Source organism: Lates calcarifer, linkage group LG11 (assembly GCF_001640805.2).
Source record: "Lates calcarifer isolate ASB-BC8 linkage group LG11, TLL_Latcal_v3, whole genome shotgun sequence".
Lineage (NCBI taxonomy): Eukaryota > Metazoa > Chordata > Actinopteri > Centropomidae > Lates > Lates calcarifer.
Genome location: NC_066843.1, coordinates 21,531,558 through 21,543,322, shown reverse-complemented (window position 1 = coordinate 21,543,322; position 11,765 = coordinate 21,531,558). Strand labels below are relative to the sequence as shown.

Genomic DNA, 11,765 nt, shown 5'->3' with positions numbered 1-11,765 from the left:
AAACAAGTGGGGACAACAGCCTGGCTCAAGGAGATGTTAAAAATGTCTGTGAGGACATTCTTGAGCTCATCGGTACAGTCTTTGAACACCCAACCAAGAATGTTGTCTGGACCACTGGCTTTGCAGGCATTGAACCTGGTTAGAGACATGGATCAACACCCACTACATAATTAGAAAAAGCATTCTGCTGTGCTACAGTTGAAAGTGCAGTGTGGTCACAAATCTGATGTATAATAGGACAAAGGCACTATAACAGGAAAAACAAGACAGACCTTAAACAGTTTGTGTCTGTATCTGATGCTGAGATTTGCAGAAATTCATTCAGTTTTTACATTTAGTGCTTATATTGCTCTCTCTCTCTCTCTCTTCTCTCTCTCTCTCTCTCTACATACGTGCCACATCTCTGTGTGTGTTCTTTTGTATCCATGGCTACCAGGCTACAGTATGATGCAATACTTGTGGCTATAATCACAGACAGCTTCGGCACTGATCCATAGACCCAAATAATTCTGAAAGGGACCTCGTCCTCGGCTCCAAACTAAACTGACATGATGCTGTACTTGTCAGATTGTTAGAAGTTTAAAGTAAGTGTAAATCTCAATCTAATTATCAAGGCATGATTAATTTATTTTGGGCAAAAGCAATAAAATATAGTTGTATGCAAGGATAAATAAATAAATCACTAAAAGACGGCAAGTAATCACTGTTTAATCACAGTTTAATTATTTCTCCTTTCATTCAAACCTATAAAAGACACATAAAATCGAGCAATGTTTGGCTGCTGGTTTCTGCTCTTGTTCTGTGGTACCTCCAATGATCTGATGGTCCCATGATCCAGTCTGGATTACCAAGCAGGCAAACCGGGCAACTGCCTCAGAGCCTAAGGTTCTTTGCTCTCAGTTACCTTGTGTCATTTGGTTTGTAGTAACTTTTGTTTTTACTTAATTGATTTTTACTTTTTTATTTTTACTTAAACTGATTTTTCAGCTGATATTGTGTTTACATGGCATATATTTTTAAAATAAAAATGTATTTGCTATTTAAATGACCAAAATCAACAAACATACAGCAACCCATGCAGTACTGGTTGTTTATGGGGTGGCTGTGGCTCAGGAGGAATGCTGTTGGAATGCTTACTGTATAGAACAATCTCTGTATGAACGTCTGCGTGAATTGGTGAATGTGACCTGTAATATAAAGCACTTTGAGCAGTCCACATGACTAGAAAAGCACTATATAAGTGCAGTCCATTTACCATCTCTAGGTCAAATATAATCTTGTCATGTGTAGTAGGCAGTGTGACTTTAATGAGTATTTTGATGGTGATGGGCTACACATACGATGCACAGAACTCATTTTTTTCTCAGAGCAATTTCATTACATCCTATTTCTGAAAAGGGTGCTTTAAGGTATATGCCACTGCAGGTCTATTCTCTCCAGAGAACCCTGTAGTTGTAGTAGTTCTCTAAAGTTGACTTTTATAGATAAGATAGAACTTCATTCATCCTGAAGTTTCAGTGCAAAAATTGAAATAAATACACATAGTCTGCAGACACACACACTCACACACACACACACATGCACGCATACATGCAAGGACAGACACAATGGAACTACAACAGTGGATTGTGTTTGCATGATAATTTTTTTATTGAACACAATTTTGTTGTACTCCACTGTACAATGATAAAAAGGCTATTCTATTCCATTCTATTCTATTTTTGTCCAGTGGGTTGCATGCATTTAATGGGAACTCTTGCGGTGCTCAGTAGTACCTTGGGGCATGAGTTTGCTACTGAAGGTGCTTTTGTTGAGGAAAGCATGAAAGGGTGTAGTTCATAATAGGCATGGTTCATAATAGTCTGAGCAACATTCTTCTCTCCAACACTTCAACAAGAGAATCAAATTCCACCCACACGCTGGAGCCAGCCTTCTTCTCAATGATACCAGAGCATCAGGATTCTTAACAGTGCAATGAGTCAGAATCCAGGGGAAACTCAAAAACTAACTTTGTACAGCATGAGAGTTTCTTCACTGCCTGTAGGTGTTTTCAGTTTTTTTCTTTCTTTTTTTAAATTGGTGAAGGAAATCACACACCACACACGTAGAAAGTGGTTGATATAGTTTTAGCTTGTTTGTGTTGTTTCTATTCTTTACATTAACCAAAAATATCTGTATCCAAAAATTTACAAAAACAAAAAAACAAACAAACAACAACAACAACAAAAAAAAACCCACACATATAAAATAAACCATAAAACAACTTCTCAGTCAGTCAGTCTCCAAAACCAAAGTAAACTTTGTTACATATTATGTTCTGGCGCCCTCTGCTGCTATGGAGTGTGAATGAGCTCTGTTTGTCTCTCTCTGTGGAGAATATATACAATCTATATATTTTTTTTACAAGATATAATGAATATTTATGAGTAGATCCTTCTCTGATATCACCCAATCAGCAGACAGCATGGTAAGCATAAATCAGCTGACAGCTTGCTTCTTCTGTTCAATGGTGGCAGTAAATTTACATTTTTAACATTTAGCTGACGTTTTCATCTGGAGGAAGCTGAAGTGGGTGCACTGGTAGAGTAAGCTGCAATTACAAGAGGAACATTGGGTCAGAAAGAGGAGAGGATCCAGAGGTCAGAGGTCACACTACCTAATAATGTGTTGAATGGAGGGATGAAGGAAAGGCTAAAGAATATGGAAGTCTATGAATGCCGATATTGACATAACACTACTTAAGGATTCAATGCTCCTAATATGCACACTTAAATTCAATGTGGCATGTTCCCTCATGTATCAGAGATTCCTTTGTTTATTCAGGAGCCTACAAAAATTGTGTAGTTTTTTAATAAATATTTTTTCACCTCTGAGCCATGGATTGTATAGAAAATAATAATAGAATGAAGTTTTTTATATACAGTCTATGGTCTGAACAGAAGTGAAGGTGCATGCTGGGTGACATTCTGATGACTGACAGTGCCCTCTATAGGTATATACCATAACACACACAGTTAGGGAGTTGGTGGTGGTGGTGGTGGTGGTGTGTGTGTGTGTGTGTGTGTGTGTGTGTAAATAAAATTGACTTGACTATCTCAGATCAAATATTTTTTAATTTATTTCATTGTAATCTTAGTATCTGCTTTTCTGTCCAGAGACTCAAAAGTTTGTGTTCTGCTCCTTTACCCATTACTTCATCTCAAAGATCAATCAATAAAATCAGCACAGTGAAGTTTGAGCAGAGTGAAGTGTGTTGTAGCCAGGTGATTTCAATTCTGTCTCCATGCATGTGCACGTGACACACAGACATCACACCAGTCATCACCAAGCACTGGCAGATGAACCACCTCAGCCACAGGGCCTCTCTTTTGGCTCTGGTGACCATCTCCTCTTCTATACACTGGTTCTATAGCTCTACATTCTGTCTTGTTATAGTTACACCAAATATTGGAGTTGGTGTTACATCATGAAACTAATTTTCTATTAAATACACTACTATTTTAATATCAGTTTTTCTCTGTTGCTTCCTAGAGAGCAACATGGTAGAGGAATTCTTTTGCTTCCTGAGTTTGGATGTCTTTGCAGTCTACGCAGGTTGTAAACCTTGCTTTGCAGCTAGAAACAAAGAGATATTTTAATATAGGGAAGGCATGGGGAAGATTAACTCTAGAACAAATTATACTCCAAACACAAATCATACGAATCCAGTTGAAAAGTTGCCCTTTAACTCAATGCAAGCTTCTCATTAGCTTTTATTTCATAAGTCTTCATGAAAATTGAAGCACGTTCCCGGGGTTCACTTTCCATATTGTTGTTAACTTGTCAAATCCTCTGCAGCAGTCACCATTAGAAATGGAAACCTTTGTGATTTTAGCAAAGTTAAAGAATGATTACTTTGTTAGTATACACCCTAACTTTGGTCCATATCCATAAAACTCATCAAAGCTCTTTTGCAGTCATTTTTCAACTTTCTAGTTGAAATCTTTTAAGTTATACAGTTTTCAGTCCTCTCAGTCCTGCTGTTACTATCAGAACTCAACTCACTCCTGGACGTCTTTTCTGTCAAGCCACAATTAGGCTTTTAGCCTGCAAACATCTAGGGCATATGGGAGATGGTGTACATTAAAAGCCACTAAAAACAACATTAGATCATTGAAAACTGAGCTACATTTTGAAATCATGCACACTGCCCTCATACTGCAGACATGTATTACAGTGGTATATATAGTATATGGATCAGAACTTAATAATTTAGTCATCATTAATAATTAATTAATAATTCAGTGAAGATGTTGTCTATAAAACAAAACACATCATTCTGCCCTACATTTGTCTGTCAATTTCTCTGTCTGTCTTTCATGTTCACTCTAATCAGCCACCACTCACTCATTGTATCCATCTTTATTCTATCCTTCCGTCCTTTCTTCATTATTCCTTGTGCCATTCCTTGCCTCTTTACTTTGTTTCCTCCTTTCATAGTGCCTTTGTCCCATTCTCACAGATCTGAGACACTATCTACGGGAATGGGGACAGGTGTGTTAGGGGTCAGTTCAACACTTTGGTCCAGGCAGATAGCTGCTGGGTGATGCATCTGACTCCTACTGTGCTATTGTGAGGTTGTGGCGTGGAAAAATTGAGGTTTTCTAAAACTAAAACCAGTAATATAGAGCCTACACACGCACCAGCGCATACACACATACACATTGCTCATAATATAATCTAATAATTATCTAAAAACAGTCATGCAATAGCTTTAGACCGTAGAATAGTTCTGACATGTGTCTATATTTTGTGATTCATGGTGCATAATAAATAGTTTATCAATAGATATTGAGACTGTTTACCTGTAGGCGGGACTTCCCATAGACTAACCAATAGGCACATAGGACACTGGATGTGCTTTGAAAGGTCGCTCCTCGTAAACTAGTCGTTCCCGGCAATACTGTCCAATAAAATTAATGAAAGTTTCTTTGGTCCCACCTTCATAAACCTCCCGGCCAGTCACAAACCTTGTGGTTCAGTAAAACTCTCTCCGATAGGCTGGAGGCACACACGTTACATGGCGATGGGCCAATTATGAATGAAGGAGGGTTTTCTCTGACCAATGGGCGTTTAGGACGTAGACGCTGAGCTTATAAATGACAAGGTGACAGTTTGTCTCATCCTACATTCATTGACTGCCGCTGTGTGCGAGAGCAGCTAATCCCGGACCCTCCGAAAGCCGTAACAAACCGGTAATATTTGCATTTATCTAACTCCTACACTTCTCCATACCAACTCTGCACAGTTTTCCAGATGCATGGATGTCTGACAATTAAACTTCTCTGTACGAACTGTCAGCAGAGGCTTGGAAAGCTAGCTAGCATTGCTAACATTCAGTAGCTAGCAAGCTAGGTCGGCCATTCAGTGACTTGGTTCTTAAGACTAACTTGTGAGCGGATCAGTATGTGTGTTTACGGGCAGTATACGAGGCAGATAATAGAGGAGTGTTAATATGACGAATGAGTCTCGGCCAGCTGCTGTGGTTGTCGCATAGCTAATGCAAGTAGCGGGTCACACAACGGGCACAGCGCGGCCAAGCTGCGTTGACAGGCAGTGAACGTAAAATGTCTGACACTCTGGGCCTACTGTGCTCTGAATGAGTCTGCCGCTGCAAGGACACCCTTGTCAGATGCCTGCGGTGTCATGTCACACCTTTTCATTGCACTACAGCTCGGTTATGGTTTATTTTAGCATCGGAGTGCACCGTGGCTACTTTCTAGGCCCCATGCTGACCGTCTGTGGATCATTTTTGACCTTCACGGTGGAGTCTGGTTAGCATAGCAACTTAGCTTAACTCCGGCGCTTCCCTTCTTCTACGACAATCAACCAGGCGTAGGTCTAAACGGATGATCCTGTCGTGTAAGCGAACATTCTATCTTGGTTTGGGGGAATTCAAATCGTAATGGCGTTTCCACTAAATACTGATATTTACTCCATATCTTGGAGTAGGTGAAACTTCCAAGCAGTAATGTCCTCCAGGTTTCAGCTAATGGCGTCTGAGAGTGGGAGTGTTTAAGCCATTCATTCGGCAGCATGTGTGGACTTCTAGCGGTTTTCCTGGAGCTGATCCTTGCAGTAGTCGATTCAATTGGATAAGCCTCTTGGCTGAACTGGACCAGGAGCAACAGATAAGACTTGCAGCCCCTCTTGTTCAACTTGTTGCCAGAATTGACCAATGCGCACTCCAGGTTTTACCTTCTGTCACCAGGGCAAAACCGAATTTTAATTTTGGATGAATGACATGCTCATATGTAAGCACTGGAAGCCTACATATGAGCATGTGTGCACTTTGACCCTGGGCTGAACATAAGGCAGCCTTGCTGCAGCATACTATAGCTGGAAGGCTGTAGGTCAGTAAAGAACAAACTATGGCACAGAGCTGCTGCCTGCACAATGTTTTGAATTCCCTGAAAAGTCGCCAGTCATAACCTAGAGGTCCTTGTGAAGTGGATGGATATCCACGTCTTGTTTCAGTGTCCCATGGTTCACCTCCATCATGTGCTTTCTTTTGTGTTCAGATTTTTTTTTCAGTCATCATCTTCCTAACAGCTGTTGGTGGCACTGTCATGACTAAAAAGTTACATATTTGATTCCTGTGAACATACAGCCTTTAACCACGTCATTGAATTTGCTGCTTGATCACCCTGTAGAATCTGTGAATGAATGCACTGAAGTTGTATATTTCCCCTCTCTCCAGGTTCCAGCCATGTATGCCTGCGCCAAGTTTGTCACCTCTCCTGCTGTGGTATGTCAGCTGCTCATACTTTTACTCTGATAATAATCTTTAGACATTTACCACTAAGATTGCAGGGGGTGTTCGAAGTCTCTGCCTTTTTGAAAGTTGGTTCAAATATTGACATGTCCATCGCTCGTTTCACGTGAAGCTTTTAACTGTCATGTAGCTGTTATTTTGTGAATATACTTTTGTGAAGACAAGTATAAACCTACTCATACAACCCAAAATCTTAAATTACAGTGTCAGGGTGAATTTTATAGGTTCATGGCAGCATCAGCATTTTTAGCATCCTTGTTTGATTTCAAGGACAGTAGTTAGTTTCAACTATTGCCAGTGGATGGCAGCCACACTTGGTCCATGCTCTTAATGACATTTGTACAGTCGGTGGCATTTCCATGTCAGCCGACCTTGCAGCATGTTGAGCATCTCAGTCATGGAGGTGTGGACGACAGAGTTCCATATTTACATCTGACACACTGATCACCAGAGAATAAGTTGCCTTAATGTGGTTCAAGGGGTGGGTTGAGTGGATACATAATTGATGCAGAAATATTGTGAATCAAAATTTGCCATAAAACATGCTAGTTTGTGATTATTGCATGCAATGGCCCAACACAGATTTTAAAAACATAGTATTAGAGCTGAAACAATTAGCCATTTATTTGGGAATATAATCTGCAGCTATATTGACAACTGATTATTAAAGTAAGAAAACATGCCCAATATTCTGTTAGGCTGCTGTTTCAGCCTCTTGAAAGTGAGGATTTGTAATTTACTTGAACTGTTCTCAATACAATGTTATCGTTGTTGTTGTTGTTGTTATTATTTTATTATTATTATTATTATTATTATTATTATTAGTCATGAAAATGTTGATTTTTGGATTGGTATGCTGCTTATGCTCATTAATTCCTGTATTTTCACTTTGATGCTACTTTTGATCTCAGTTCATTTTTGGTATAATTGAAGTATCATCAGAGATATTAATTTTGGATTATCTTAATAGTTAAGGTCTTTCTTTTGGTCTTTTGCAGTATAAAATTAATATAATGACATATGTTGCTGTTTTTAATATACAGTTTCCCAGGGTTTGTGTCTGGTTTAAATGAGTTTCTTTCTGTGTGTAGCTGCGTGGGGGGTCCAGAGTCCTCGCCCGGCCAGTCTCAGTCTCCCTCTTCAACAGACCTGAAGCCACAGTGGAGCAGCAGGTCAGTCATTTCACACAAATGATTTCCTGCCTAGTTCTTTTAAAACTGCTTTTGCTTTTTGCCAGCACCTAATACTGGGATATGTGGATGGCTTGTTGAATCAGTCTACATGGTATTGTATACACCACCTCTCAAAGAACACCTCAGGTATTCTAGTTGTTGAAATGTATGAAGTTTAACTTCCCAGTGTTCTCTGAAATTTTAACAGGCTCATTCAGAAGCTAAACACACTTCTAGCATTAATTACAATGGCAATATATAGTCCTACTGCATACAGTACAGCAGTCTGTTCCAACGCTACTTCTGTGCAGATTGTTTTTGTAAGTCACCAAAAGATGGACCACCTATAGGAAACATTTAATCCATGAATATAAAATAAACTTTTTTGAGTGTTTGGTGTCCATTTTCATTTGTTTACCCATGGCCAGTTCACCACTTCTGTACCAATGTACTTAAATTTCAAAAACAACTGGAAAAATGGGCCTGTTACAAATCTTTGACTGGTATTGTATATCTTGTTATTACAATGTGGACATACATATGAATATAGTGCTTATTCTACAAATTGGTCTGAGGGGCTCTTACCTCAGTGTCTAGAAAAATCTGTGGGTATATAGTAAATCGCCATATTGCCCACATCAAACAGGTGGTAAGGTCACTGACAAGAGGACAGAATCTTGCAAGCAAATTACAGACAAAATGCAGTAGTTTACTAATGTTCTCCAACCTCACAATTTCTGTCACACCATTAAATTGTGTTTCTTGAATGATATTCACTGGAATTAACAATTTTGTTGTGTGCACCCCCCCCCTTTACATCGTAAGTGTAAAAATGTATTGGGTCACCGATTTCATGGTATCTTTTTGATTCACCTTTTTATAAATGGTGGATAAAGCTAACTCAACTGTGATTATGGTGAATATCCAGTATGTCTCACTGGCTCTTTGCTGATAGATTGATGAGGCAACTAATCCTGTGGTGTTTTTTCTTCTCATACCTCTTCCAGGCCTTGTTGCCAGTCAGCCAGTCTGTATTCCCAACCCGCTCCTTCCAGACCAGCGCTGTCTCCCGAGACATTGACACTGCCGCTAAGTTCATTGGTGCTGGTGCTGCCACAGTGGGTGTTGCTGGCTCAGGAGCTGGAATCGGAACAGTGTTCGGCAGCCTCATCATTGGCTATGCCAGGTAACATTTTTATGACTATTTAATCCACAACACCTTGAAAGATTGCTCAGTACTTTGGAGATTGTTACCAAACTGTTTTGGATATTTGCAGCTGTGACACTGTACCATTCCATTCCATTCTGATGTCCCATTTGTTTTAAAACTCTTCACTAATGTCAGGATCTACAGGTCGTAGATTTCCTCATGAAAATTGGCTAGAAGTATAATATTGTTTGAGATGTCCCTAATTTGTTTTAAATTTAACACAAGTCCACTTTGTCCACAGTATAGAGCCCAGGTGTGGGAAAGAAGCTAACTTAGGGCTCCAGACTGCAACCATTTGGTTGCATTTTGCGACCACTAAATTGTATAACTAGGTGCACTAGTGCAACTTGAAAATATGCCCCAACCCCAAAAGTGTTTCCTATACATTGCTTTATTTGTGGCAGCCCATTGACCACCACATTTATTTTCACTGCAGACTCCTGATCTGTGTAACACAACCACAATGCGCTGGTTAAGCTAATAGCGAATTGTTGGTCAGTATGTAGTGACTGTGTCTGAGTGACTATCTTAGTTTGTCACAAATCTTTTGTCCTATATATATAATCATATAATTGTTGCATATAAATCAATATAGCATAATGTTAAACACTTACCATTTTAATGAATGTCAAATACAACATTAAAGAGGCAGACTTAAGTGTAACCACAGTATCTTTACAAAACTAACTGCATTAAATCAAAGCTTCTCATTTAGATGACATGGCCTGACAACATTCAGCTTGTTTTGCACTACAGCAGACTACGTTGTCATGTGTACACCTTAGTGATGGCAGCCAAAGCTGATTAGTAGCATCACTTCTTTCTACAGGTATTTTGAGGAGACAGGGGCAAATGGAATGAATGTGATTACCTATTCCCTCAGTAGTAACTGTAGCATTTATAGTTATCTTAATTTAATACCTCTTTGACCAGAATGGCCACAACAAACTGCAACTTTTTCTGCACTTGGAGTAACTTGACAACAATGTAAGAGCACAAACTACTGTACTCAGATTAACATTTCTGTCACATTGACCATTCCAAGTGAAGTGTACAAGCAGGTAAATTATTACTGTTGCCAGCTGGTGTTGCTTAAATGGCATGGGGCCTCAGTTGTGGATTTTAAGGCTCAGAGGGTGCACTGTTACATGGGTGTCACCATTTTACAAATGCAGTAACTTCAAATCCATCTTTAGAACATGCTCTGTAAAGGCCAACTTGAACAACCATTTCTTGGCTAGGACCAGTAACTTCTTGGAGTCTTGATTTTGTTACTTTTGGACGTAGCTTCTGACTCCAGCTACTTTTACCATGCTGACATCAGAGTAGAGTCAGTCCTCAAGAAAGTACTGGGGTAGGAAATGCATCCAGAAAGGGACCAGAGGACAGTCAGGACCAGTCTGAGATAAGAGGATATAGACCTAATCCGTGTAGTTGAAATGGGCAGGAAGACTTGTCATTTTTCTGCACATTAGTCGTTAATCCATTTTGCCTCAAAACATTCATTTTTAAATGGATTTGCACTGATCTCCTTAAACTCTGGTTGGAAGCATAAGTAATGTAAAACATACAGTAAGTGGTGCTGTTGAACAGCATAGCATTATGTTGACAGTGTGCCTTATTTTGTTTGACCCATTCAAATCATTGGGCACTAGTTATAGCTGGGTGTACCTAATAAACTGGCAACTGAGTGTATATTTGACATGGTGTACTTTTATGCCCTCCTCCACAGGAACCCCTCCCTGAAGCAGCAGCTCTTCTCCTATGCCATCCTGGGCTTTGCGCTGTCTGAGGCTATGGGTCTCTTCTGTCTGATGGTGGCGTTCCTCATCCTATTCGCCATGTAAACCTGAAAACACACCCACACCTCTCTTCTCTTCACTTACCCCCCTTCCCTGTCTCCTTTCCCCTCCTTGGTCCCTTCTCCCTTCCTTCCTTACCTCCGGAGGGGGGTTTCCATAACGGGAACTCTGAACGAGCTGATAGGCCATTCCAATCAACGGAAAAAAATATTAAATATCTGAGGTTAACAAACCTCCAATCCTACATTTTTATGTTCCTACACTTATTTTTGTTTTTCTGAAGTTTTATGTAAGACCTCACTTCGGTTGAAATAATCTGTCCAAAATAAATGGTTGGGATAACTAAATGGTCTGCATTGTCTTACCTTTTTTCTTTCTGTTGCATATGAGAAATGCTCAAAGTACATGGTTTTGTTTTGCCCATTCTAGAAATTGTTGCAAGATAAAGGTCAAGAAAGGGAAAAGCTGGCAACTAACCACAGCAGAATTTGGTTATGTATGAAACTAAAATGGACAGTGGAGAGAGAGAACTCCCTTTCACTGGAAAGAAACCTAACAACCAGGCTTGGGGTGGGGAGGGTCATCTGTCTTGACTGGTTGGGTTGAGAAGATGGAAATGGGAGGGGGAGAGAGACCAGGAAGTATATAATGTTGTATTCAAGCACTGTCAGACTGGTTGTTATAATGATGATAACTGATATTAATAATGATGAGGGTTGCGTAGTAGTGGTGATCTGGATCCAGCAGCTTTGGAGTTAGAGTGACCA

General features: G+C 39.8%; 1 protein-coding gene across 1 annotated transcript; it reads left to right on the top strand.

Moving 5' to 3' along the window:
- The first annotated feature begins 5,099 nt into the window (after positions 1-5,099).
- Positions 5,100-11,345, top strand: atp5mc1 (ATP synthase membrane subunit c locus 1). The gene is made up of 5 exons (XM_018698457.2): positions 5,100-5,234; positions 6,740-6,787; positions 7,906-7,986; positions 8,994-9,172; positions 10,929-11,345. Exons 2-5 carry the CDS (start codon positions 6,749-6,751, stop codon positions 11,041-11,043), a joined length of 414 nt encoding a protein of 137 aa, XP_018553973.1. The 5' UTR covers positions 5,100-5,234; positions 6,740-6,748; the 3' UTR covers positions 11,044-11,345.
- Positions 11,346-11,765: the final 420 nt, after the last annotated feature.

Excerpts from the sequence above, each read along its gene's own strand:
- atp5mc1 (XM_018698457.2), top strand. The coding sequence starts at position 6,749 with ATGTATGCCTGCGCCAAGTTTGTCACCTCTCCTGCTGTG. Across the intron at positions 6,788-7,905 it reads TTGTCACCTCTCCTGCTGTG|CTGCGTGGGGGGTCCAGAGT; the intron begins GTATGTCAGCTG and ends TTCTGTGTGTAG. Across the intron at positions 9,173-10,928 it reads CTCATCATTGGCTATGCCAG|GAACCCCTCCCTGAAGCAGC; the intron begins GTAACATTTTTA and ends CCTCCTCCACAG.